The sequence below is a fragment of the Apodemus sylvaticus genome, chromosome 9, assembly GCF_947179515.1.
Source record: "Apodemus sylvaticus chromosome 9, mApoSyl1.1, whole genome shotgun sequence".
NCBI classification, from domain to species: Eukaryota; Metazoa; Chordata; class Mammalia; order Rodentia; family Muridae; genus Apodemus; species Apodemus sylvaticus.
In genome coordinates, this window is record NC_067480.1 from 80645697 (window position 1) to 80672470 (window position 26774).

General features: G+C 51.3%; 2 protein-coding genes across 4 annotated transcripts; both read left to right on the forward strand.

Moving 5' to 3' along the window:
- Positions 1–714: 714 nt before the first annotated feature.
- On the forward strand, positions 715–15439 carry Cnpy3 (canopy FGF signaling regulator 3). Of its 3 annotated transcripts, none has more exons than XM_052192075.1 (6): positions 715–960; positions 4992–5115; positions 9910–10006; positions 13493–13615; positions 13943–14060; positions 14286–14358. In XM_052192075.1, the coding sequence occupies exons 1-6, from the start codon at positions 813–815 to the stop codon at positions 14306–14308; spliced, it is 633 nt and encodes a 210-aa protein (XP_052048035.1). In that variant the 5' UTR covers positions 715–812; the 3' UTR covers positions 14309–14358. The 3 variants fall into 3 exon arrangements, with proteins under 3 accessions (XP_052048035.1, XP_052048034.1, XP_052048036.1); XM_052192074.1 differs by having other exon boundaries at positions 716–960; positions 14332–15439; XM_052192076.1 differs by lacking the exons at positions 715–960; positions 9910–10006 and having other exon boundaries at positions 5017–5115; positions 14332–15439.
- A 7542-nt stretch (positions 15440–22981) lies between these two features.
- Positions 22982–26689, forward strand: Gnmt (glycine N-methyltransferase). Its single transcript, XM_052192078.1, has 6 exons — positions 22982–23225; positions 24931–25058; positions 25614–25724; positions 25921–26063; positions 26170–26291; positions 26377–26689. The coding sequence occupies exons 1-6, from the start codon at positions 23020–23022 to the stop codon at positions 26546–26548; spliced, it is 882 nt and encodes a 293-aa protein (XP_052048038.1). The 5' UTR covers positions 22982–23019; the 3' UTR covers positions 26549–26689.
- Positions 26690–26774: the final 85 nt, after the last annotated feature.

The following is a 26774-nucleotide window of genomic DNA, read 5'->3' on the forward strand; positions in this document are numbered from 1 at the left end:
GTTGTGAGTCCCTAAGTATTTATTAAGAGTGTGTGGCTGCCACAATAAAATTTAGAAGCCGGTGTCTAGTGAGGGTTTGCAACTTTAGGAAGAAAGCCATGGATAGGGTTGATGAGCTGGCTTAGTGGGTAAAGGGGAGCACCATTAAGGGTTTAGGAGCCAAGTTGGAAGCCCAGAACCAACATGGTGGAAGGAGGCAACTGATTTCAGTCGTCCTCCAACACAAAATAAATATATAAAGACTTTTTATTAACACCTTAACGAGGAAAAGAAACCACGAGGCCCGGTGTGGAGGCGCAGCTGGATCGCTGAATTCGAGGCCAGCCTGGCCCACGCAGTGAATTCCAGGAGAGCCAGGGATACACCAAGAAACCCTGTCTCGAAGATCAAAAGACAGAAAACGAGAAACCAAACAATGAAAGACAGTCCGTTATCGGGGCTAGAGCGCCCAAGGCTGGTTCATCAAAGGTATGATGGTGGGTCTAGCCCCTAGGATCTGATGCTCCAGCTTCTCACTGAGCCTCTGTCAGATGGCGGTGAGATCGCTATGGGAAAAAAAAGATCTTTTTTCCCCCATTGGCTAGAAAGCAGACGCCGAGCGAACCCATTGGTTGCGTCGCCCGCGGGCCTTGGTCCGTTTCGAAAGCAGCTAGAGGCTACGGGGCGAGGGGGCGGGCCTGGGCTCGCCGTTGCCGTGGTTACACGGAGGCACGTGCACAGTCCCGGAAGCAGCCGGGGGAAGCTGCTCCGCGCGCGCAGCCGGAGGAAGCGCCTCCGGGTCCGGTCCGCTCCGCTCCGGGTCCGGCTGGGCCATGGAGTCCATGTCTGAGCTCGCGCCCCGCTGCCTCCTGCTTCCCTTGCTGCTGCTGCCGCTGCTGCTCCTTCCTGCCCCGAAGCTGGGCCCGAGCCCCGCCGGGGCGGAGGAGACCGACTGGGTGCGATTGCCCAGCAAATGCGAAGGTGAGGGGGCGGGGCCGCGGGGCGTAGCCAGCCCGAGGGGCGGGCGGGGGCGGGGCCTTGGGAAGGGTCCTGGCCGGGCAGGTCCGGGGCTGGGGTCTCCTTGGCCCTGTCGCGTGCTCGGCGCTGCTGGGTGCAGAGACTCTCGGGTAACCTACAGGTCCCTGCTTTGGGGCTGGCCGGAGGTTGCTGCTCATCATGCCTAGAGGTGGGGGTGGAGGGAAGGCTTCATATGGGAAAACTGCTGCGAAATTCAGAGTTGGCCAGGAAAAGGAACGAGCAGAGAAACCCACTTCGTACAAACCACAGAAACAGAGGCAGATGAGGAGGGCCCTGCCGGCCTGGAAGCCAAAGGGCGAGTTTGAGGAACTGAAAAGGTCCATATGACACAGAAAAGGGAACCTGAAAATTTACCCGTTGTGCTTTCACTACAGCCTAATTTGTGTATGGTTTTTTGCTTCTTGAGAACAGGGACTGGGCTGCAAATGTTTATTGGCAAACCAAAAAAAAAAGGGGGGGGGCTTTGGTTTACATAGGATTATATGTAGAGGCAGTGAGTGTATGCGGAGAGAGGAGGCTCACACTCAGAGGATCAAGAGGTCACTTTGCCAAAGCATAGAGCGCAGAGGAGACTGAGGTGATGGAGGTAGATTTTTAAAATCGAGAGGACAAGGAACCGAGACCTTCTTTTTGTCCCGGTCTTCATTTTTCAGTTTCCTCTCAGACCTTTGCAGCCATCACTCCTCTTCAGCCTCGAAGTCCCCCTCCCCCAAGTATTCAGGAAATCCATTTTATGCACCAAGCAGATCTACACAGCCCAGATGCTCCCTAATCACTCGGAAGTGGGCCTGGTGGTTTGAGACACATTAATCCTCCCATTAGAGCTGTTAAACGTGAGAATGGGGGCAGGGGACATGGTTCAGTGGCCGGGCCTGAAAGTCTGAGTTCAGATCCCCAATACAGACATAAAAAGCCAGATGCTGCAGTGTTCATGACCTGTGAGCCCCGCACCTGAAGACATGCCCGGGAGACCGGCCAGTTAACCAAGTCCTCTCCCTCGCTCCAGGTTCAAGTGCGAAACCTTGTCTGAAAAAAAAGATGAACAGTATCGGAAAGGAACTCTGGCCTCCGTGTGCATGCCCACACAAGGATGTGCACACACACACTGTAACTACATAGGATTTGTTTGTTTTTAAGGAAGACTCCCTAGGGTTAATGTGAACTCACTGAAGATACCTGATAAAAGGTCTCACCTGCTCTAGGATGCTTCCCGTACACTCCCCACCAGTCCTGGGGGTTTTGTCCTGTCTTTTCTTTTCTTTCTTCAAGATAGGGTTTCTCTGTGTAGTCCTGGTTATCTTGCATCTTGCTGTATAAACCAGGCTGGCCCCAAACTCAGAGATCCTCCTGCCTCAGCCTTCAGAGTGCTGGGAGTAAAGGTGTGCACCACCACTGCCTGGCCTGCCTCCTTTTCTTTCTTTTTTAAAGGATCTTAAGTATTTTAAGTTTTTTTTTATGTATGTATTTTATGTATATGAGTGCTATATTTGTATGTATGCTGCATGGTGGAAGACCCTCAGACAGGATCCCATTATTGATGGTTGTGAGCCAACAAGTTGGTGTTGGGAATTGAACTCAGGACCTCTGGAAAAGCAGCCAGGGCTCTTAAAACTGAGCTATCTCCCCAGCCCCCAGCTTTCTCCCCAGGAAGCTCATTTCTTTTCCTTAAGAGACATCCATAAATGCAGAATCATAGAGCTGGCAAGGATCTTATAGCCCATCGAAGCCTAAACTCATTTTGCAATCAGTAGAGATTATTTTCAGTCATGGAGTGATTTGGCAAACTTTGGCTCTTAGTTAGGCACCTCTTAATACTGTATTTAGTTATGTTTATTAGTATTGCATTTTTCTTGTTAATTGCTGACTGTTTCTGGCTCACAGGGCCTGCCTTTAGGCTTAAGAGTGTAAGTGGAAGAGGCCTCTGCGCAGAGGAAGGAGAAGCTGCCCAGAGAAAGTGGGTGGTAATCCATGGGGTTCTGGAGTCTAGGCCATGAGTCTCCCACAAGTCTGGTTTATGTCTAAACTGGATCTTCCGGGAATCGTGGTTCCCTGAGAGGCCAGTGAAGGCAGGAGCATGTGTGAGTACTTCAGAACTTTCTTGAGGCTATTTAATGTATGTCAGGAGACTGGGTCTGAGAAGCCTCTAGAGGGCATTAAACACTTCCCCCAGGCCGTGTGGGCACATCTCGCCCTGAGGGAGGCAGGCTCCTCAGTGGTTGCTGACAGGACTTTCTCTTTCACACTGAGCATCTGGGGCCTTAGTCACCATCTCCCTGTCCCCATGTCCCCAGTGCTCAGCAAGGGCAGCTCCTTAATAACTGCTGTGGAGGGGAGGGGGAGAAAGAGAACACACACAAACAGTGCCGCCTTTCCTCCCCCCAACAGATTAACTCGGCAGCCAGAGGTAATTGATAGAAAGCACATGAAGTCAAGGAATAAGACAGCCATAAAACACAAGTAGAGAAATTTAATATGAAGTATTGGACAAGTCCCATTAATTTCCTGAGTACCATATTGTTTTATGGTTACACAGAAGTTCGTGTTCACAGGAAGCTCATCATGATATGTAATTGTTTATAATGTATAATTGTTGAGATTGAGTACTAAATATTAGATACTGCAGGAAATCATTAATGGTTGTTCACTGTGAGTAGGGCAGCATTTTTCATTCTATCCTGTCAGCTTAAAGTGCATGGGTATTTTATTAGGTTTATTCTAGAATTTGTTTGCATTTACTTGTATTTGTTGGGCAGCTGGAAGGGCAGACGGGCATGTACCACAGTGTGTCTGTGGGGGTCCATCAATCTCTTCTCCCACCCTGTGGATCCTGGGGACAGAACTCTGGTCACTAGGTTTGGGAGTGACCCCATTACCTGCTGAGCCACCTCTCCAGCCCATTATTTTTATTATTATTTTTAAAGATGTATTCGGTGTGTAAGTATGTATCTACAGGCACGCGTGCGCGTGCATGTGTGTGTGTATGTGTGTGTGTGTATGTGTGTGCGTGTACCTCATTCAGTGCAGTGTTTGCAGAGGCCAGAAAAGGCATTGGGTCCCCTGCAGCTAGAGTTAAGTGATGACTGTGAGCTGCCATGTGGAGGCTGGGAACAGAAGCCAGGTCTTTTGCAAGAGCAAGTGCTCTTAGCCACCTAGTCCTTATATGCAGCCCTAGTAATTGTTTAGGTCTAATTTTTTTTAAGATGTATTTATTGGTCGGGCGGTGGTGGCGCATGCCTTTAATCCCAGCACTTGGGAGGCAGAGGCAGGTGGATTTCTGAGTTCAAGGCCAGCCTGGTCTACAGAGTAAGTTCCAGAAAAACCCTGTCCCAAAAAACAAACAAAGAAACGGAAAAAAACAAGATTTATTTATTATATATGAGTACACTATAGCATAGCTATCTTCAGACACTCTAGAAGAGGGCATCAGATCTCGTTACAGGTGGTTATGAGCCAGCATGTGGTTGCTGGGATTTGAACTCAGGACCTCCGGAAGATTAGTCAGTGCTCTTAGCCATGTCTCCAGCCTCTAGGTCTAATTATTTTTTTGGGAGAAAGTCTCATCATGTAGCTCTGACATCCTGGATTTTGTTATGTACGGAGGCTGGCCTTGAACTCACAGACATACCTGCCTCTGTTTCCTGAGTGCTGAGATTACAGGGGCATACCACCACACCTGCCTACATTTTGACATTTCTCCCTGTCTCCTGTGTTGCCCAGGCTGGCCTTGAATTCACAGCCCCCTTGCCTCAGCTTCCTTGATAGCTCTTTTGGTAGTGATGGGAGTTCAGGGATCTAGGCTGGAAACGGACATAGGATAGTGTACTCTACTTGTGGCTGGGAACTAATTAGCAAACAAAATACTGGTTTGACCCAGGCTAGGAAGGGACACCCACCCGCCTGGTTTGTCTGGCTGCCTGCTGGCCTCCCAGAAGGAGCCCTGTGCGCTCAGTGAGCCCTGTGTCTTCCTTCTCCAGTGTGCAAGTATGTTGCTGTGGAGCTGAAGTCGGCTTTTGAGGAAACGGGAAAGACCAAGGAAGTGATTGGCACAGGCTACGGCATCCTGGACCGGAAAGCCTCTGGAGTCAAGTACACCAAATCGTGAGTGCAGGCGACTTAGCGGCCTGGCCTGCTGCGTGTGGGGGAGGGGGGACTTGGGAAGCAGGGTCGTGGTTCCTGTCCTCTCCCATCTAGGCAAGCCCACAACAAAGTCTTGGGTCACAATAACTGACTCAGTTTGTTCCCTGATTCTGCCACTAACAGGTTAGGGGATCTTCATCAATCCTTTCTCTGTGCCTTAAGTTTCTCATCTAGAAAAGTGAGACCGACAGGAAACCTGGTGGATCCCAGCCACTTGGATCTCACGATCCAGTGTGATTTATTTAAAAATTGCTAACATGGAGGGCTGGAGATCCTCAGTGGTTAAGAGCACTGGTTGTGCTTTCCAGAGGTCATGAGTTCAATTCCCAGCAACCACATGGTGTCTCACAACCATCTGTAATGGGATCCGATGCCTTCTTCTGATATGTCAGGGACAATGTGCTCATATATGTACATACATATATACATACATACATACACACATGCATATGTACATACATAACATACATACAAAGATCTTTTAGAAAAATGGGATTACCAGAGTTTTGTTTTTTACATACTTAAGTGAGACAGGGTCTTTCTGTGTGACTCTGGCTGTCCTGTAACTCACTGTGTCGATCAGGCTGGCCTTGAACTCAGACATCCACCTGCTTCTGCCTCCTGAGTACTGGGATTAAAGGTGTGTGTCAGCTGGATTACCAGATTTTTATTTTGCCAGATACAAACATAAAAAACAAAAACACTTTATATCAGTTAAGATCATCCTTTCAAAATGACACTCAGTGTGCTGGAGAGATGGCTCAGCCCTTCAAAGAACTGTTTGCTCTTTGACAAGTCCTGGTTCAATTCCCAGCTCCACACAACCATCGGTAACTCCATGCCCAGGGTAGTTACCTCCTCTTCCTCAGGCAGGCCTGTCAGGCACTGCATGCATGGGGTGCACAGACAAACGTGCAAGCAGAACCCTAGACACATAAAATAAAAAGTTAGAAAAGTTGAAATGAGGCAAGGGCCAGCTGGGGGTTCTGCAGGTCTAGACGCGTGGCAGCAAACCTTACACTCACATAGACACAGACACACACACACACAAGAAAAGCAACATGAGCATCCTGGAGAGAGAGCCGAGCCCGTATGACAGTGGTTCTCAGCCGGGCAATAGTAGTGTGCATCTTTAATCCCAGCACTCAGGAGACAGAGGCAAGCAGATCCCTGTGAGTTAGAAGCTGGCCAGGTCTAATTCTAGGACAGGCAAGGCTATACAAAGAAACCCTGTCTCGCCGGGTGGTGGCGGCACACGCCTGTAATCCCAGCACTCTGGGAGGCAGAGGCAGGCGGATTTCTGAGTTCGAGGCCAGCCTGGTCTACAGAGTGAGCTCCAGGACAGCCAGGGCTATACAGAGAAACCCTGTCTCGGAAAAAAACAAAAAAAGCAAAAGAAACCCTGTCTTGAAAAATAAGCAACAGGACAGTGGTTCCCTCCCCTTCCTGACACTGCAGCCCTTTAACACAGTTCCTCACGGCATCGTGATCCTAACCATAACATTATTTTCATTACTACTTCATAACTGTAGTTTTGCTACTGTTATGAATCATAATGTAAATATCTGATATGCAGGATATCTGATACGAGACCCCTGTGAGAAGGTCGTTAAACACCTGCAAAGGGCTCGAGACCCATGGGTCGAGAACTTGGGCCTTGAGAATACTTGCTGCTTCCCCAGTAGATGGAAGTTCAGCTCCTGGCATCCATGTTGGGTGACTCACAACCACCTGTAACTCTAGTGCCAGGGGATTTTGATGCCCTTTTCTGGACACCTTGGGACACCCATACTTGTGACATACACACACACACAGACAGACACATACAACACCTATATTAAAAACATTTTCTTAACAACAAAAAAAAAAGCAAAGGACATGTTTTGCCCTCAGAATGATTCATGCCTAGGCACCGTGTGCCTACCCATAGTCCTTCACTTGGAAAAAGGCAGAGGCGGGAGCTCCCCAGAGGTTTGAGGCCTCCATGGTTGGCCCAATGAGTCTTGGATCTCCCAGATCACATAGTAGGACAGGAGGGCAGTGGGACAGAAGGGTCTGTGCTGGGGACAGTATCGCAGACCTGCAGCCCTAGCTGGGAGACAAGGCAGGACCCTGACAAATTAGTGCTCATGCCCTGCTTGGGCATAGTGACAGTGTTAGTGACCGATTTGTCAGGAATCCCCTAGGGGAGGGCCTTTGGCCATGTCTGTGAGGGAATATCTAGAGTAAGGTTAGCCTCTGAGAATGTCAGCGGAGACTTACGATTACAAACCACTAATTATTATGTGGCAAGACTCTCTCTCTCTCTCTCTCTCTCTCTCTCTCTCTCTCTCTTCTTTTTTCTGGATTTACAAGACAGGGTTTCTCTGTGTAGCCCTGACTGTCCTGGAACTTGCTCTGTAGACCAGGCTGGCTTTCAGCTCATAATGGATCTGCTAGCCTCTGCCTCCCAAGTGCTGGGATCAAAAGTGCAGACCAACTCATCTGGCTGTATTTTCAGGATTGGGGGAGATGAGCTATTAAGTATGCAGTAAGCTAAAGTAAGGAAATAAATCACAGAAAGAGGAAGGGAGGCAGCCAGCACAATACTCAGTCAGGCGTTGAAGCCTCCAGAATAGACTGGGGAAGCCCTGAAGGTGGCCAGCTGGAGATCTCGGTCCGAAGTCCCCACAGATGGGCGTCCGTCCCGCCATGCTAGGCTTCCAAGTAAAAGAACAAATACAACAGTCAAATCAAGTCCCACCAGCGTCCAGCAGGGAGTAGGGAGGTTGAGGCAGCCAGCTGGAGTTCCCAGCTGAGCGCTCTGGCCGTGGCTGAGCTGGCCGTGGCTGAATTCCCGGCTTCTCTTTCCCACTGCAGACATTTTTATTTCATGAGACAAGCAGTAATAGCATCTGTTGGAAATAGTTCATCTCTGTGCTCAGAGCACAGAGCGCAGAATCCCCGAGGTGAGTCTCCAGGCATGCCCACGTTATTGTTTTCTCCTCCCTGCCACAGCCCATCCCCAAACAGGGCACCTTGAGGACACATTGAGAAACACTGACAGGAGTGTGTGGTGGGAGGGACAAGGCTGCTTTCAGGGTTAGCATCTCAGTGAGCTCAAACCTGGCAGTTTGCGAGTGTGGTGTACATTACACTGTGATTGGTGCTCACCGTGGTGTCTGGACTACTATTGTTTGCTTCCATGTGATTCTACTAACACAGTGCAGCAACCACATAGGTAAGCCTTCCAACCAGAAAAGGAGCCTGACAGGGAAGCTCAGCCTCTTCAGCATAGATAGGTCTGCCAGAACCCAGTGGAGAAGATGAGGTCATGACCCAAGAGGTGTGACAAATGACTTTAGAGAAGTGGTGGGCTAGGCGCCATGTGTTCACCTCTAGTCCCAGCACGGAGCGGGCAGAGGCAGGGGATCTCTTGAGTTTACTGCCAGCCCGGTCTCCACATAGCAGGAGACCAGTGGTTAACGGCTGGGGGATGGCTGTTGGCAGAGTGCTTGGCGTGCAAGTGCGAGGCTTTGACTCTGTCCTCAGCACCTGCATGAAGAGTGGCACTCACCTCTGATCCTGGTGATGGCAGGGCTGGGCTGGAGGGGACCCTAAGACTTGTCCTACCTCAGTCTAGTCCAGAAGGTGAGCTGCAGATTCAGAGAAACCCTGCCTCAAAAGACGCAGAGTGATCAAAGAGACATCAGCCCGATGGTGATCTCCACATGTATGTGTGCGCATGTGTGTGTATCTGCACATAGGTGCACACACACGGGAATTTGTACACACACATGATTAATAGATAGACCTGGTGGAGCTTGGTGGTGGTGGCGCACACCTGTAATCCCAGCACTTGGGAGGCAGAGGCGGGCGGATTTCTGAGTTCAGGCCAGCCTGGTCTACAGAGTGAGTTCCAGGACAGCCAGAGCTATACAGAGAAACCCTGTCTCAAAAAAACCAAATCCAAAAAACCAAAAAAAGAAAAAAAAAGATCTCAAGAGTTTGAGGCCAGCCTGGTCTGCACAGAGAAACCCTGTCTCAGGAAGGAAAAAAATAAGTGGTAATAAGTTGTTTCTAGGGAGCACTGGGAAAGACTTGTTCTTGATGTCTTTACTAATAGTGACAACTTAAAAGTCTGTTTTTAAAAAGACTGGTGCATTTTACTTTATAGGGAAAAAGTAGACATAGCCAAGGACTTGTCTGTCATGCCTCATGTCCTGACTTCGATTCCTAGGACCGCAGATTTTCTAAAAAGTAGGAGCTGGAGGGAGGGCTGGCTCAGCAGCTCAGAGTACCCCCAGCTGCTCTAGAGCGGCCGGCTTCAGTGCGTGTCAGACAGCCTGAGACCACCTGATACCCTGACACCAGGAGATCTAAGACCTCCTACTGCCTCCACCAGCACTGCACACATGTGGCGTATGTACACACACACACACACACACACAAATAGATTTTTTTAAAAAAAAAAATTGATTTAAGGTTAGATTCAGTGATAGGCTTTTGCCTTAGACAAACCAAGGTGCTGGGTTTGATCCCATAGACACCTGCACACACAGACCCTTCCCTTAGATCTGTTAAAATATTGTCTCTCTGGTCTGTGTTCCAGCATTTCAGAGTCCCCAGGCCAGATGACCTATCTTCCTCCCAGCTTTGCCTTCCCGTTGGTGAGATGTGCAGGTGTTGGGCGCAGGGCTGGAGGGACAGGGACGGACCGCTGCTCCAGGAGGAGGGGAGGGGAACTTAGTGCCTCTCCTGCTGCTGTCTCGGCAGGGACTTACGGTTAATTGAAGTCACTGAGACCATTTGCAAGAGGCTTCTGGACTACAGCCTGCACAAGGAGAGGACGGGCAGCAACCGGTTTGCCAAGGTTGGCTTTGTGCTTGTGCCTCATTCCCTTTGGGGCTAGGCCCTCATGAATCTAAGTGTGTCTGTGGGTGTGTGTGTGATGGGCAGGTCATGCCTGGGACCCTCCTCCTTTTCCTCCCTCAGGTTCTTGGATAGCGACTGATATTCCTTGCTGAGCACTGACTCCTCAGTGGCATGAGGTATATTTCTCCATGTCAGGTACAGGCAGAAATGCCCCAAGCTGGCAGCTCACGTGGGTATCAAAATCACTAGGGGTCCGGAAGATTCTCACAGCAGTGTGAGGGGAGATACTAGAAGACAGACTTGAGGGTACTACTTGAGGTACTTGCCTCCCAGTAGTGGAACAGGAGGATAAGGAGTCAGGAATTCAAAGCTAGCCTGTTACATAGCCAGTTTAAGGCTAGCCTGGGGTACATGAAACCCTGTCTTAAAAAAATAGATAGGAGACAGTGATTATCAGTTCCTTCCGTGAGCTACCCAGAGCCACCTCCTCAGACTCCTGCTGAGTGCCTGTGTGTGTAGTGGCTCTCTCTGGAGACGGAGCTGGTGACAGCAGACTCCAGTCTGTCTCCGTGTCTTCTGTGCCTACCATCCACACTTGTCCTCGGAATTCCCTTCTGTCTGAGGATGACCACCATAGCCCGCGGAGGCCCCTGGGCTTTTCAGGCAAGTTTTGGACTTGTCTTTAAAGCTTAGTGGATTTAGTTAGTTGATCCCTGTTTGCTTCCGTAGGACGTGTTTCAGAGTATTTTCTCCTGCTCAAGCGCAGTGGGACTTACCTGTTCATTCCAGGATTTAGGAGGCAGGATGACCTTGAACTTTGAGGCCAGCCTGGGCTATAGAGGAGACAAAGAATAAAACAACAAAATGGTAGCAGACTATTAGAAAATCCGTAGGGCTGGGTTTGCTAGGTTGTGCTCATGATGTTGTACAGTATAAAGCAAAGAATGAAGGGGCCGTGGGAGGGGAGGGCAGCGCTCAGGACACACGGCAAGCAGCTGCATCTCTGAGGGTGGTTTTTGTTTTTGCAACTTATTTGTTTTATGTATATGAGTACACTGTAGCTGTCCTCAGGTACACCAGAAGGGAGCATGGGATCCCATTACAGATGGTTGTGAGCCACCATGTGGTTGCTGGGAATTGAATTCAAGACCTCTGGAAGAGCAGTCAGTGCTCTTAACTGCTGAGCCCTCTCTCCAGCTCCGGATCTATGAGTTTAATCCAGCATAGTCTGTGTAGCACAAGCTCTAGGCCAGATGGGGCCACATAGTGGGATTGTCTCCAGAACGGTGGGGGAACCACGAGGTGCGAAACCTGTGACATACTACTGCTTAGGTCGGAAAGCCGGGGGGGGGGGGGGTGCATTGGGTTTTCCTAGTTTGATTTTATGGTATGGGGGTGGAAGCCACAGCTCTGCATAAGCTGGGCCAATGCTCTTCTCACTGAGCTATGCCCAACCCCTGTGTATGTGTGTGAGCCTGTGTGTGTGTGTGTGTGTGTGTGTGTGTGTGTGTGTGTGTGTGTGTGTGTGAGTGAGTGAATTTCTCTCCAGGAAAGGGGAACGTGGGTAGTGCCTTATGACCTCTGGGAACAAGGGCTACCTAGGAAGGCTGTTGCGGTTTCTCACAGCGTAAAGAATCCTTTGCTTCCCAGCTGAGCTCTGGGTTTACCGAGGAAAGACACAAGCTAAGGAGAACCTGGAGCCAGGAGGGCCTGGGTGTGGAGGAGGGCTCCTTAGATGGAGAGGTGGCCCAGCAGTAAGGAGCTCGCACTGCTCTTGTGGAAGAGACAGATGGATTCCCAGCACCCAAGTAGTGGTTCACAGGGTCCAGGCATGCACCTAGGGCAGACAAGACACACATGGAGCTAATGAGTCTGATTGAAAGGGGGGGTGGGGGGGGGAGAGAGAGAGAGAGGGAGAGAGGGAGGGAGGGAGGAAGGAAGGAAGGAGGAAGGAAGGAAGGAGGAAGGAAGGAAGGAGGAAGGAAGGAAGGAAGGAAGGAAGGAAGGAAGGAAGGAAGGAAGGAAGGAAGGAAGGAAGGAAGGAAGGAAGGAAGAGGCACTTGCAGCCCCTTTTATCCGAGACAGTTTTACCCCCTGGGTACACAGGAACAACGAGTAAGCGCAGCCATCAGGTAGCTCTGGCCAGGGAGATGGGTCAGTGCGAGAAGTCGAAGGTCCTGAATTCGGACACCCATGGAGCCGGATGCAGGCGGATGTGCCTGTTACCCCAGGCATCCTGGAGCAAGGAGCGGGTGGGCACAGGAGACCCCCAGAAGCTCTGGAGCCAGTGAATCTGCCATACATCAGCAAATGAGTCCCAAACAGGGCTGAGAAGGAGGGCAGCCCCAGCACCCAAGGCTCCCTCTGTCTCTACATGCACATCCACAAACATAAAACATACAACACACACAGATATTAAAAACAAAGGAGGAGATAGTGGCCGAATGTTTGGTACTGAGAACGCCCCATCTTCAGGGTTTTTTGGAGTTAATTTGTATTTCGACTCAGGTCATGGGCCCTGAGAGCCTCTACTCTCCCTACGTACATATCCGGTGTGGCAGGGGTTGGTGTAGACCCAGCTCGGAACACTGAAACTCTGTCCTGAAGCCAAGTCAGCCTTTCCCGAACACTTTCTAGAAAACCCAGGTCAGGTTTCTATAAAATGCAGACTGCAGAGGGTTTGTTTGCTTGGTTTGGTTTTTTGGTTTTTAGAGACAGGGTTTCTCTGTCTAGCCCTGGCTGAAACAGCAGTTTTTAAATTTTATTTACTTACTTGTTTATTTATTTTGAGGCAGAGTCTCTCTGTGACATAGCTCTGTCTGCCCCGAAACCCACTATGTAGATCAGGTCAACCATAAACTTAAACTCCCAGAGATCCATCTGCTTCTGTCTCCCAAGTTCTGGGAATTCGTCACCATGCCCACCTTATTTTTATTTTTGTTTTTATTTTTTAATTTTGAGACAGGATCTCATTATATACTCCTGGTTGGCCTAGAACTCAATATTTAGAACAGGTCGTCTTTGAACTCTCAAGAGATCCATCTGCCTCTGTCAGTTTCTGGAATCCTGTGATTAAAGGTCTGAGCTGCTACTCCCAGTCTCAAACTGCACTGAAAACAAACAAACAAAAATACTTTTTTGGTATTTAGAAGATAAAGAATGCTGATAGAAAAATATCTGAAGCCTTCGTTTTCCATGATTAAACCGTGGTATTTGATGGGACTGTGTAGCCACTAGGAAAGGAGCCGAGGACATCTGATATTCTGGGAAAGAAATCTAGGTTCACAAGACCAGAGAGCAACTTCATACAGGGGAAAAGGACAGCTTGGGGTGTGTGCGTAGTTAGTTGGGTGGTGGACAGCCAGCCTGAGGGGAGGACTGCTGAGGAGAGCAGCCCTAGAGGCATGCACACAGAGGTCAGCCTCCAGGAAGAGGGAGGTGGAGGCTGAGATGGTGCTGCATCTGTGTCTGGTCGCCTCTCCAGGGTATGTCAGAGACCTTTGAGACGCTGCACAACCTAGTCCACAAAGGCGTCAAGGTGGTGATGGATATCCCCTATGAGCTGTGGAACGAGACCTCGGCCGAGGTGGCTGACCTCAAGAAGCAGGTAAGGGCACTCAGCAGGGTGGGCAGGACTGGCTGCCACTGAGGAGGGGCGCTTGGAGCCAGTCCTTTGTTTATTAGAGAGGTTCTCACTATAGCCCTGGCTTCCCTGGAACTCAGTACACACACACACACACACACAACACACACACACAACACAGCACACATATACACCAGGCTCGCCTCAAACTCACAGAAACACACACACACACACAGAGAGGCTGGCCTCGAACACCTTTGTACTTTTGTGGACCGTGGTGTTGTAGCCAAGCGCCCTTGAGAGAGCTGGGTGCCCGGCCCCACCAGTCAGTCCCTGGTGCTGTCTTCTCAGTGTGACGTGCTGGTGGAAGAGTTTGAAGAGGTGATTGAGGACTGGTACAGGAACCACCAGGAGGAAGACCTGACTGAATTCCTCTGTGCCAACCACGTGCTGAAGGGCAAGGACACCAGTGAGCTGGGGCGGGGCTGGGGCGGGGCGGGGCCGTGTTTATCATCTGTTGTCCCTCAGGAAGCATGGGGCTAGAAAGTGCTGGGCATTTATCTCAGGGGGCTTGAGATGAGGTGAGGTCACCCCAGGCCCAGGAACCCACAGGAGCCTGCTGGCCCCAGTGAAGTGAGCGACAGGGAGAAGGGTGGGAGGCCCCTCTGTAACTGCTTCCCCACCCCCCTTACAGGACTGCTCCCGAGCTGGTCCTGAGGCCTTTCTGCACTTTCCCTCAGGTTGCCTGGCAGAGCGGTGGTCTGGCAAGAAGGGGGACATAGCCTCTCTGGGAGGGAAGAAATCCAAAAAGAAGCGCAGCAGGGTCAAGGGCGGCGGAGGCGGCGGCAGCAAGCAGAGGAAGGAACTGGGGAGCCTGGAGGAGGATGCCAGCCCTGAGGAGGACGAGGGTGTGCAGAAGGCGTCCCCCCTCCCCCACAGCCCCCCTGACGAGCTGTGAGCCCCACTTAGTCTCCTTGAATCAAGACCTCTGATAGCAGAGCTGGAGGCCTTGGGACGCCCGCAGCTCCAGCAGGGGCGCTGCCATCCAGCGTCAGGTCTCCCTTGGCTGGGCCCTCTTCCTTCCCTTGAACCACAGCAAGACGTGGAAGGATCTGGGCTGCTGGGAGACCCCACCCCAAAGGGAGGAGGAGCAGCAGCAGAAGGCAGCTCTCTTTCTATACAGTCCCCTCACCAGCTCTGGGTCCTACCCTGCATCCCCAAGCTGAGACTCCTGACCTTGAAGCTGAAGAGCTTGGGGCACATACGATGCTCGCCAGCGCCCCCTTCCCCCGGGAGGACTGCGTGCAGCCTCAGCTGCCCGGCCTGCCCCTTCCCTCAACCACGCGTTCTCTTCTGCTGGTCCTTGTCTGCCATGAGTTTCAGAACTTCCAGGATGAACTCAGGAGGTGTGGCACAAAGGGGCTGGGCACGAGAGCTAGAGCCACGCCAGAGGCTGCGGAGTGGGCAGCTGACCTGACCCCACTGGGCAGCAGAACTGCAGCCCCCGTGCCCACCCGCTCCTGGGGACGCGTGCTCTGCCCGGCCCTTCTCCCAGGCTACCAGGGCAAACACCTTTTGGCCTTTCGGGTTGGTTCCTGGGTCCTCTTCAGCCTCCAGAGCGCCCCCTCATCGATCTTTTCTGCCTGGGGGCTGGAAGGCTGTCTCTGTCATTGGAGGCTGAACCTGCCAGTTACTAGGAGGGGCAAGTGCTGGGGGCGCCCCGGGTCGGATTGGGGTCAATCACTCACTGGTTCTCAACCTTCTAATACTGCAGCCCTTAATATTCCCGTTGTGGTGAACCCCCACCCCCACCATAAAATTATTTTCGTTGCTGTTTCATAACTGTAATTCTGCTGCTGTTATGAATTGTAATGTAAATATTTTTGGAGATAGAGGTTTGCCCAAGGGGTTTTGACCTACAGGTTGAGAACTGCTGGGTTCAGGGAAGGAGGTGTGGGTCGAGTGACTGACCTTGTCCCCCAGCTGACCCTCACAGCAGCTGCCCATGGTTCCCAAGGTCCTTCCCTCGCTGCTCCCTCTGCACTCGAGCACTGAGTCCTGGCACCTGGCGGCCCTCCTTCCCTCCCTCTCTACCCCAAGGCCTTGCTGTCCCTGGGCAGAGTGTTTACAGGTCAGCAGCAGCTCCGGCCCTGCCTGCTGTCCTCGGCCCTTGCCTGACCGTGGACCTTGCTCCTGAATTGATCCCTCTGCTCTTCCTGGTGACTGTGCCCGGACACTGTCTCCTAACTAGCCCTGGGTAAGCCAGGCAAGGGCGAGCAGGAGGCCTGCTCGCTAGGGCAGGGCCACCCCGCCCCCCAGGGACAGACACACGTCACTCTGTCCTGAGAACTGGGATAGAGCCAGGATCAGGGCAAGCTTGGCAGCTACGGCCTGAGAGACCTGCAGTGTGGTTCTGAGAAGATGGCTCAGCGGATGGGCGCAGAGCCCTCCTGTCAGCAGAGAGGAGAGCTGGGGCTCAGATTCCACACGCATTGCCTTCCTGCTGTCCACAGCCACCCAGGCCCTTCCTTCTGTACCTGACACTTAGAAATCCATATCAAACTGATGTGATGTCTTGGCCTTGATCCACCACCATTCAGACTCTTGAAAACACCAAGACAGTTGGTCCCAGAAACTTGGGGGTGCGGAGGCAAGAAGGTTGCAATTTCAGGTCTCACCTATGTTACAGAGCTAGCTCACGGCCAGCGTCACAGAAGGGCTGGAGAGACAGCATGTTGTTAGGTGAGGCGTGGGAGGAACCCTGTGTCCAGTGGATCAGGGGCAGAGCATAGGAGGCCTGAGTTCAGCCCCCGGCACCTACATGAGGAAGCCAGGAAGCAGCTGGTGTTTCTTGGAAAGTACCTGCAGAACTCAGCCACCACCACGACAAATACTTTGTTGATCTGATTCTGAATAGGACCCCTTGGGTCTAGTGCTGAAGCACCCCTCCCCCAGCCCCCATACCCCGGGACAGGACACAAGTATGGAGAGTGAAACAAAGTTCCTTCTTTGGGCCTAGAATGGGCCTTTGGGGTTGTACTGGTTTGGTCTAGCTGTCTCTCCATCTCCAAGGCTGATGATCCCTGTCCTAAGGGGCCAGGGAGATTCCAGTCTAGAAGCAGAACCTGTCCTGGACTTTGTTCTGGTAGGGGATTGGGTATAGAGGAGGCTGACCCCAGGGTGAGGAGTCAGGGACTCAGTCTCTGACCATCTAGTGTGGTGACAATCTCTATCCCTGTTGTTAACCCAGGGCACATCTTAATCTGTCCACAGAGCATCATTAATACTAAGTAGATGAAGCAAAGCCCTATCAGGGTCTAGGGGTGTTGGCCCAGTGACCCAATCCTGGCCTGGTCCAGGTCAGAGAGCAGTGTTAACAGGGGTTGTTGTACTTTGACCTAAGCTCTTGTAGGGACTGTTACCTCCTTCCAGAGGACCTGGTGTTGCACTCTTGCTAGTTCCCCTGCCACCAGCCTGTCCCAGCAAGCAGACCTGGCCCAGTATAGATAGTCAAAGGCAGGATTTAGCTGCACAGGCTGGTCTTTCCAGTATAGAAACCTTTTAATTTGTGTGTTGCCTACACTTCCATACCTTGCCACCCCCAGAAGCATTAGTTGGAACTGGAGTTAAGCTGAGTTCCTCTTAGCAGAAACCTTTGGTAAAATGGCCTGAAGGCCTTACTTAGGTGAGTCCCATAAAAACCAACTAGACTGGGAGCTAGCGGGTTCCATTGACATTTTAGGCACGTGTGTGCATTTTTAGTTGACAGGTTTCTCTGGCAGAGCCTGACATAGAATTTACTACCCAAGGCTGGCCCTGAACTTGTAAATCAGCTGTGTGATAATCATGTGCCATGCCCTACTCTTGTGAACCTGAAGCTGAAACCAAGTGGAGCCCACACCACAAAGGAGCAGGACTCTGGTAAAGTCACTCTGTGTCTGGGGCTTGTCCTCAGAAGTGACGTGCTAGACCCTAAGACTGCCATGCTGCAGTGTGGTGCCATCGGTTTACTGAGAAGCTTCAGTGTCTTGCCATGCAGGGTGAGCGGCTTTACCCCAGAGCTACACCCCCAGCCCCACTGGAGGCAATAGCTAAAGATGCTTTAAATCCCTGAGACCCATCAGTCCATCAGTCCTCGCCGTGTGTGTGTGTGATGACAGAAAATGAAAGCATGTCCCAAGCTGTCTAGCTTTTCAGATTATCCACCTAATCCTTTTGTATGCCCAGGCAAGGGCAAGCCATGGCTGCGTAGCAAGACTTCCATTTCAAAAACCCCAGAGCTGGAGAGATGGCTCAGTGGTTAAGAGCACTGGCTGCTCTTCCAGAGGTCCTGAGTTCAATTCCCAGCAACCACATGGTGGCTCACAGCCATCTGTAATGAGATCTGACGCCCTCTTCTGGTGTGTCTGAAGACAGCTACAGTGTACTCGCCACATACATAAATAAATCTTTAAAAAAACAAGCCGGGCGGTGGTGGCACACGCCTGTAATCCCAGCACTCTGGGAAGCAGAGGCAGGCAGATTTCTGAGTTCAAGGCCAGCCTGGTCTACAGAGTGGGTTTCAGGACAGCCAGGGCTATACAGAGAAACCCTGTTTCAAAAAACAAACAAACCCCAAAGTAGGTCTGGCCTGATGGATTACACCTGTAATCCTCAGAAAGCACAGACCAGCCTGGGCTACATAGTGAGATCGTGTTTCAAGACAAAATTGGCCAGTAAGATGGCTCAGTGGGTCATTTCCCTGCCATTGAATTATTACTGCATCTTTCTCACCCTCACGGGCATACACCACCACACCTGCCTCAGGGTTCTATGTCTGCCTCTCCAGTTGTTGGTAAACAGATTTGCTCTCAGGGCATCGACCAGCCAGATAATTGTTTTCTTTTAGCTTAAGGTAAATAATAAGATTGCATCTGTTGCCGGGCGGTGGTGGCGCACACCTTTAATCCCAGCACTTGGGAGGCAGAGGCAGGTGGATTTCTGAGTTCGAGGCCAGCCTGGTCTACAGAGTGAGTTCCAGGACAGCCAGGGCTATACAGAGAAACCCTGTCTCGAAAAACAAAAAAAAAACAACAACAACAAAAAAAAAAACAAAAAAAAAAAGATTGTATCTGTTAGTTGGGTGTGGCTGTGCATCATCTCAGCATTTAGGCAGAGGCAGGAGGATTGCTGCAAGTTCAACATCAGCCTGGCCTCCATACAAGTTCTAGGCCAGCCAGCTACAGAAAGACCTTGCCCTCCTCAAAAAAGGAAACCGTGCATCTACAAGTACTTGTTTTACAGTTAACACCTGCAGTCCCCGTGTTTATGAGGCTGAAGCAGGGTTGCCTGGAGTTCCAGACCCAGACCCTGTCTAAAGAAGAGAATTAAAAAACAGCAGAAAGTCCAGCCTGTGGCGGGACAGCTCAGTGGTACAGCACTCAACACTCATGTTAAGACTAAGACATTGGCCAGGCAGTGGTGGCTCATGCCTTCTTTTTTTTCTTAAGATATATTCTTCATTTACATTTCAAATGATTTCTCCCTTCCTGCCCCCCCCCAAAGTCCCATAAGGCATCTCCTCTCCCCCTGTTTCCCAATCAACCACCTCCTGTTTCTATCCTGGTATTCCCCTACACTACTGCATTGAGCCTTTCCCAAACCAGGGGCCTCTCCTCCCTTTGATGTCCAACAAGGCCATCCTCTGCTGCCTATGTGTCTGGAGCCATGGGTCCCTCCATGTGTACTCTGGTTGATGGTTTAGACCATGGGAGCTCTGGGAGTCCTGGGTGGCTCATATTGTTCTTCCCATGGCGCTGCAAACCCCTTCAGCTCTTTAGGTCCTTTTCTCTAGCTCCTCCCATTGGGGACCCTGTGCTCAGTTCAATGGCTGGCTGAGAGTGTTCCCCTCTGTATTTGTCATGCACTAGCAGAGCCTCCCAAGTGACAGCTATATTCGGCTCCAGTCAGCAAGTACTTGTGGGCATCGATAATAGTGTCTGGGTTTGGTAACTGTATATGGGATGGATCCCTAGGTGGGGCAGCCTCTGCATGGTCTTTCCCTCAGACTCTGCTCCACACTTTGTCTCTGTATCTCCTCCTGTGGGTGTTTGGTTCCCCCTTCTAAGAACGACCAGAGTATCCATACTTTAATCCCAGCACTGGGGAGGCAGAGGCAGGCGGATTTCTGAGTCCCAGGCCAGCCTGGTCTACAGAGTGAGTTCCAGAACAGCCAGGGCTACACAGAGAGACCCTGTCTTGATAAACAAAAACAAACAAAAAAAGACTGAGACACTGGGTCCAGCAACATCTCCATCCCCAACATGGCTAAATAACCTTCCTACTCTTGCAAACACATCTTACTGGGGGGAAGAGAGAGCCCAACCTCAGAGAGGTGGTCGCTTTTGCTTTCTTGGAAAGTGAGTCTGCAGGGTGCTGCTTCCATTTAAGAAGATGATTCTTGGTAGCTTTGGGGCACTCAGTCATCAAAGCTAGCCTGGAACTTTCCCTGAAGCTAACAATGCTTTCAAAATTTGTGGAATTCCTCCTGCCCTGGCCTGCCAACATACTCGCCATGCCTAGATTAAGTGCTCTTCCTTTCATTTCTTGATTTTTGGGTGGTCCTCACTCTGTTGCACAGGCTGACCTTTGAACTCCTGTGCTCATGTGATTTCCTGCCTCAGCTTCCTCCGTGGTTGAGACTGTAGGTGTACAGCCAGGAGTCCATCACAGACATTTAATCTGGGATGCTCACACCTATAACCCCAGCCTACTGGAAGCTTTGGCAAAAGGCTTGCTTTAAAACTAGATCTTGTAGTGCCAGGATGACCAGAGCCATAATAAGAGTGCCTAAACGCTGGCTCTCAGTCCGTGTGTCACAATCCCCTTGGGGTCATGTGTCAGAATCCTGCATATCATTTTACAGTATGATTCATAACAGTAGCAAAGTTACAGGGTTGAAGCAGCAATGGAATAGTTTTATAGTTGGGGATCACTCCAACCGGATTATAAGGTATCACAGCATTAGAAAGGTTAGGAACCACTGGTCTAAAACAACAAACGGGCCAGCAAGATGGTTCAAAAGGCAAAGGTGCTTGCTGCTGAGCCTGTGACCCGAGTGTGAAATTCTGGAAGCAACACAGCAGAAGGAGAGACCTGAGTCGCACATGCTTTTTTCTGAACACACACAGTTTTGGGTTTTTGTTGTTGTTGTTGTTGTTGCTTTTTGAATCAAGGTTTCTACATTGCCCTGGCTGTCCAGGAACTCACAGAGATCCAACTGCCTTTGCCTCCTGAGTGCTGGGATTAAGATGGACATTTAGCCGGGGGTGGGGAATGCTTTGACTTTAATCCCAGCGCTCAGGAGACAGAAGCAGGCTGGTGTCTGTGAGTTCAAGGCTAGCCAGGACTATACAGAGGAGCCTTGTCTCAGAAGACAAAAACGTATGCACCACTACACCTGGTTCCTCAATTTTATCTATTTATTTATTTATTTATTTATTTATTTATTTTTGGTTCCTCAATTTTTAAAACCTAAATAAATAAATGAAAAGATACCACTTAAGATGTTTAGATGAGATTTGAATAAAGTCTAGGATTAATAGGTTTACCTCCAAAATGTTTTGATACACGACTCTGGTTTTACTTGAAATTCCCAAATACATTTTCTCCTCTCTGCTCTTTCCCTCCCCAGGGACTGATGCAGCCCAGACTTGCCTCGAGCTCTGTGCAGCCGAGAATAATCTTGAACTCCAGCTTTTCTGTCCCTCGCTCCCAAGTACTCTTACAGGCATGCGCTGTCACACTCAGCCTCGAGAGTCTTTCTGAACCTCGCGTCAGAGACCTGAGTGTAGGGACACTGAGTCCCCAAGGCTGAGCCTGGACAGAACCATTTGAGATTGGCTCTGTGCTAACAAAGGTAAAAAACGTGGGCTGGAGAGCTAGGTCGGCCATTAGGAGCCCTGTCTGCAGCTAAGGTGGTGGCACACACCTTTAGTCCTAGCACTTGGGAGGCAGAGGCAGGCAGATCTCTGAGTTCAAGGCCAGCCTGGTCTACAGAGTGAATTCCAGGACAGCCAGGGCTACACAGAGAAACCCTGTCTCACAAAAACAAAACAAAACAAAACAAAAAACAAAACAAGTCACTTGCTCCATCACTTGCGCCTCTGTAGGGTTCAATGTCCCCAGCACCTACGCAGTGGCTTACAATTGTCTATAACTCCAGTTTCAGGGTGTCTGATGCTCTATTCTGGTCTCCATGGGCACCAAACACATATTGACATCTACGAAGTCAACCATACACACTATTATAAAGAAGTTAAGTCACACCACTGTGGGTGTCCTTCCATTTTAAGGTTTCTCCCTGCATTAGAAAGGCTGAGGGGGGGGGGGGGGCTGGAGAGATGGCTCAATGGTTAAGAGCACTGACTGCTCTTCCGAAGATCCTGAGTTCAATTCCCAGCAACCACATGATGGCTCACAACCATCCGTAATGAGATCTGATGCCCTCTTCTGGTGTGTCTGAAGACAGCTACAGTGTGCTTACATAGAATAATAAAGGAAAGGCTGAGGGAAGGACGCCCCTTTCCTCTCTGTAACCTTTGCAGAGTTGGAAGTGTGTGGGCAGGGCAGGTGGGAAGGCTTTTCTCCACTTCTGAGTCTGTGCTCGCACACATCTTCCAGGACCTACTTTAGCCCTGCGGGGATCTTGTCCTTGGTGGGTGGGGAGGGGAAGGGTGGAGGGATGAACCACCCTGACCCTGGGGTCATGGGTGACCTAGCCAGAGCCCCTGAGCACCCTCACTCCTGACCCTGAAGGCGCCCCCATGGAAAACAGAAGGCGTTTAGGTTTCCCAGGTTGTTCCCCATTATTGAACACAAATAATCCTGTCTCAACTTTGCCACACCCAGTGTTTTAGAGAGTACAGAGTATACAGCCCATGGGTTGGAAGGCCCAGGCTACCTTAAGGCCTGGTGAGGCAGGCGGAGGGGATGGGCCTGATGATGCTATCACCTGCACACCCACCTCCGGCATCTTTCGAAAAGACTGTTCATAATGTTCCGACACAGTGCCTCTCGGTGGCATGTTCACTAAATAATATGTAGTGATATGATGTGTAGACACCTTACTGTGCTGGGCATGGTATAATTCTGCTTTGGGTGAATTTCAAAGTCTTCCTCCCTTTTCTACTTGGTTAGGGGTGGAGTGGTCTCTCATTGCTTTACTTTCTTTGTTCCTCCTGGTTCCCTATCTGACCTATCTTACTACTGGAAAGCCAGGTCCAGGATTGCTGCGCTGAGCCATCACTGCAGCAGCAGCTTCCCTGGCTCGGGGCCCAGGCCCAGCAGGGGCGTGTCCCTGCGCTCACCTGCCATTGGCCAGGTGGGCCCGCCCTGCCAGAGGACTATAAGTGCCGAGCTCCTGGCCTGAGGGCCAGGCGCCAGCCAGGATGGTGGACAGCGTGTACCGTACCCGCTCCCTGGGGGTGGCGGCCGAAGGGCTCCCGGACCAGTATGCGGATGGGGAGGCCGCACGTGTGTGGCAGCTGTACATCGGGGACACCCGAAGCCGTACTGCAGAGTACAAGGCGTGGTTGCTAGGGCTGCTGCGCCAGCACGGTTGCCAGCGGGTGCTGGACGTGGCATGTGGCACAGGGTGAGTCCAAATGAGCCGGCCCGCCTAGGACCCCTGCGCCTCAGCAAGGCCAGTCGGGGCAGCCTTTGCGGGCTGGAGCCCGGCAGGCAGTGCCAGGGCTTCAAGAGTTCTTGCTCCTCGGGGTAGCATGGGCATGGGGAGAGCATCTGCGGAACCAGTGCGGGGAGGGGACCAGAGAAACTCAGGGCCGCGGTGTGAGCAGAGAAGGGCTCATGGGCAGAGCAAAAGCCGAGCTTGGGTCAAGCTGGATGCTTGGCTCCAGTGTTGTTCCTCTGCGATGGCCTCTGGCAGTGTGAACCAAACATTTGTGGCTCGTTTGCATAGCCAAGTGCTGTGCCAGGAGTTTGCGTACACGTGTTGCAAATTGTAACAAAATTCCATGAGGTAAGCAGTGGTTTTCTCCAACCAGTACAAAAGAAACTCATTTTCAAGAGGTAAAAGGCCCCGGTGTGGTGGAGAGGATACAGCGGAGGATGGTGTCTGGCCCACACTCAGTACAGGACACACCGGCACCTCCGACTGAGTTCATTTCCAGGAGCGCCAGCAAGCGCGCCAGCTTCTCCTCAAATGCACATCTGTAGAATGCCTGGTTCTCAGTTTTTAAAAAACAAAACAAAACAAAAAACCATTGAGCTGGTGAGATGGTCCAACTACTAGGAGCCTCTTTCGGCTATGGCAAAAGACAGGTTTTTGGTTCCTAGCATCTGCGTCAGGTGGTTCATAATCGCCAGTAATTCCGTTCCAGGGGAGGTTAGCGTCCCCTTCTGGCCGTGGAGGGCCACTGTACACACACAGACATAATTAAAAAGCAACATTTAGTGTTGCCGCTAGGTGTAGTGGCACGTGTCTTAATCCCAGCACTCAGGGAGCCCTGAATAGTTGGGTCTCTGAGTTCCGAGCCACCCAGGGCTACATTATGAGACCCCGTCTCTAATAATGCAGCTGGGGAGAGGCTTATGTTCTTACAGAGGACCCAAGTCTGGTGGCCAACACCGTCCCCCAGTTCTGCAGACACAAGGCATGCACATGATGCACATATTCAGGCAAGACACAAAATTTAAGTTTTTATTATTTTTTTGGTTTGGATTTGTTTTTTTTCGAGACAGGGTTTCTCTGTGTAGCCCTGGCTGTCCTGGAGCTCACTTTGTAGACCAGGCTGGCCTCGAACTCAGAAATCCACCTGCCTCTGCCTTCTAGAATGCTGGGATTATAGGCGTGCGCCACCACTGCCTGGCTTTGAATTTTTTTTTTTTTTTTTTTGACACAGAGTCTGTTTGTAGCCCCAGCTGTCCTAGAACTATTTAAACCAGGCTAAAAACCTTCCAAAAAAAAATTTTTTTTTGCTACCTGATAAGGAATATTTTTTTTTTAAAAGATGTATTTATGTGAGCACACTGCCACTCTATTCAGACACACCAAAAGAGGGCATCAGATCCCATTACAGATGGTTGTGAGCCACCATGTGGTTGCTGGGAATTGAACTCAGGACCTCTGGAAGAGCAGTCAGTGCTCTTAACTACTGAGCCACCTCTCCAGCCCCATAAGGAATATTCTTAAGGGGTCATCTGAGGGCGGTAGAGATGGCCTGGGGCAGGAAGCAGAGGAACGGACCCTGGAATGTTGTGTTTGGGGAAACGTTATGCACACTTGGCCTCCCAGTCCCCTCTGACTGGTCCTCTAGCCCCTCATCTCTGACCTCATCCAGAGTGGACTCAATTATGCTGGTGGAAGAGGGCTTCAGTGTGACAAGTGTGGACGCCAGCGACAAGATGCTGAAATATGCGCTTAAGGAGCGCTGGAACCGGAGGAAGGAGCCAGCCTTTGACAAGTGGGGTGCGTAGGCCCAGTGGTCTCCTGTATCTGGCCTGCATCTCCAGGGTCCTCTTCTCTCTGCCCTGGCTCTTTTGCATGGTGGGCTGACTGATTTTCTCAGGGCACGGTGTAGTTCCTGTCATCTTCCTAAAAAGGAAGGCTTTGGCATCAGAGTAGGATTCCAGGTGGTGAGAGCAGGTCTGTTGTATTTCAGTGCTGGGGCGTGCCAAGGAGACATTGAACACTGAGCTACACTGCCAGCATTGTTTTTATGTTTTTCACCCATGTTGCCTGCTCTGGCTAAGCTAGATTCAAGTGATTCTCCTGTCTCAGCTTCCCATCCAGCAGGGCCTAGAGGTGTACACCAATACACTGGGCCCTGCAGAGCTACTTTTACCTGTCTACCATATCCTGTCCCTCCTCCCTACAAAAGCCCCTAAGTGGAGAGAGCTGGCCTTTCTGACAATGGCCCTCTCCCATTTCACCCTCCATCCCTAATGGGCCCCCACGCATCTCTGGGAGGAGGCGGTTGCTTCTGTGCTGTACTGGAATTCTCAACTCCTCCCCGGTCTCCAGTCATCGAAGAAGCCAACTGGTTGACTCTGGACAAAGATGTGGTATCGGGAGATGGCTTTGATGCTGTCATCTGCCTTGGGAACAGTTTTGCTCACTTGCCAGACTGCAAAGGTGAGCAGGTGGCCTTGGCTGCCGCCCTGGCCTTGGGCTCCCCCACTTCTGCAGACAGCTGGACAGCCGGCTGCGTTGATAAGGCAGACCTGCGCTTTGTCTTCTTCAGTGCTGGCACTTGGGAGGGAGACGGGAGGGAGGGAGAGTGGTGCTGAGACCCAAGCAGATGGTGTCTGTGCCCTGCCCGGCGCCCCAGGTGACCAGAGCGAGCACCGGCTGGCGCTGAAGAACATTGCAAGCATGGTGCGGCCCGGGGGCCTGCTGGTTATCGACCACCGCAACTACGACCACATCCTCAGCACAGGCTGTGCGCCCCCTGGGAAGAACATCTACTACAAGGTTGGGCTGCTCCCCGGGGTGTGCGTGTGTGTGTGTGTGTGTGTGTGTGTGTGTGTGTGTGTGTGTGTGTGTGGCTTATGGAAGCTAATACAGCTGGTGCCCTCAGAGTGACCTCACTAAGGACATTACGACGTCAGTGCTGGCAGTGAACAACAAGGCCCACATGGTGACCCTGGACTACACGGTGCAGGTGCCAGGCGCTGGCAGGGACGGCTCTCCTGGCTTCAGGTATGGCGTGGTCTGGCAGGAGAGGAGGTGGTGGTGGGGAGACCTGAGGCCAGCAGCCCTCATCTCTGGCTGGGCCCTGTTGCAGTAAGTTCCGGCTCTCTTACTACCCACACTGTTTGGCATCTTTCACGGAGTTGCTCCAGGCGGCCTTTGAGGGCAGGTGCCAGCACAGCGTCCTGGGTGACTTCAAGCCTTACAAGCCTGGCCAGGCCTACATTCCTTGCTACTTCATCCACGTGCTCAAGAAGACAGGCTGAGTTTTGGCTTTGGCTTTTAGAAGTCCCCTGCCCAGCCAATAGCCCCTACCCTAAGACCAACCCCTAACGGAGATATTGCACTGGGTGAAGAGACATGGGGGTCAGCAAACAGGGAGTCAACAATACAGTCTGCCTTCCCAATCCCCGTGCCTGGTGTTTCTTTCAGAAGTAACATGTTCTTGTGGTGTCCATCCACCCCTCCCCAAGACCTTACTCCTCCCAAAAC

What these genes read in the sequence shown, in the direction of transcription:
- Cnpy3 (XM_052192074.1), top strand. Translation starts at nt 813, where the DNA reads ATGGAGTCCATGTCTGAGCTCGCGCCCCGCTGCCTCCTGCTTCCCTTG. An exon ending in GCAGCAACCGGTTTGCCAAG is followed by an intron (nt 10,007 to 13,492) that starts GTTGGCTTTGTG and finishes TCGCCTCTCCAG; the next exon opens with GGTATGTCAGAGACCTTTGA. An exon ending in TGGCTGACCTCAAGAAGCAG is followed by an intron (nt 13,616 to 13,942) that starts GTAAGGGCACTC and finishes CTGTCTTCTCAG; the next exon opens with TGTGACGTGCTGGTGGAAGA.
- Gnmt (XM_052192078.1), top strand. Translation starts at nt 23,020, where the DNA reads ATGGTGGACAGCGTGTACCGTACCCGCTCCCTGGGGGTGGCGGCCGAA. An exon ending in GCCAGCCTTTGACAAGTGGG is followed by an intron (nt 25,059 to 25,613) that starts GTGCGTAGGCCC and finishes CCCGGTCTCCAG; the next exon opens with TCATCGAAGAAGCCAACTGG. An exon ending in GGAAGAACATCTACTACAAG is followed by an intron (nt 26,064 to 26,169) that starts GTTGGGCTGCTC and finishes TGGTGCCCTCAG; the next exon opens with AGTGACCTCACTAAGGACAT.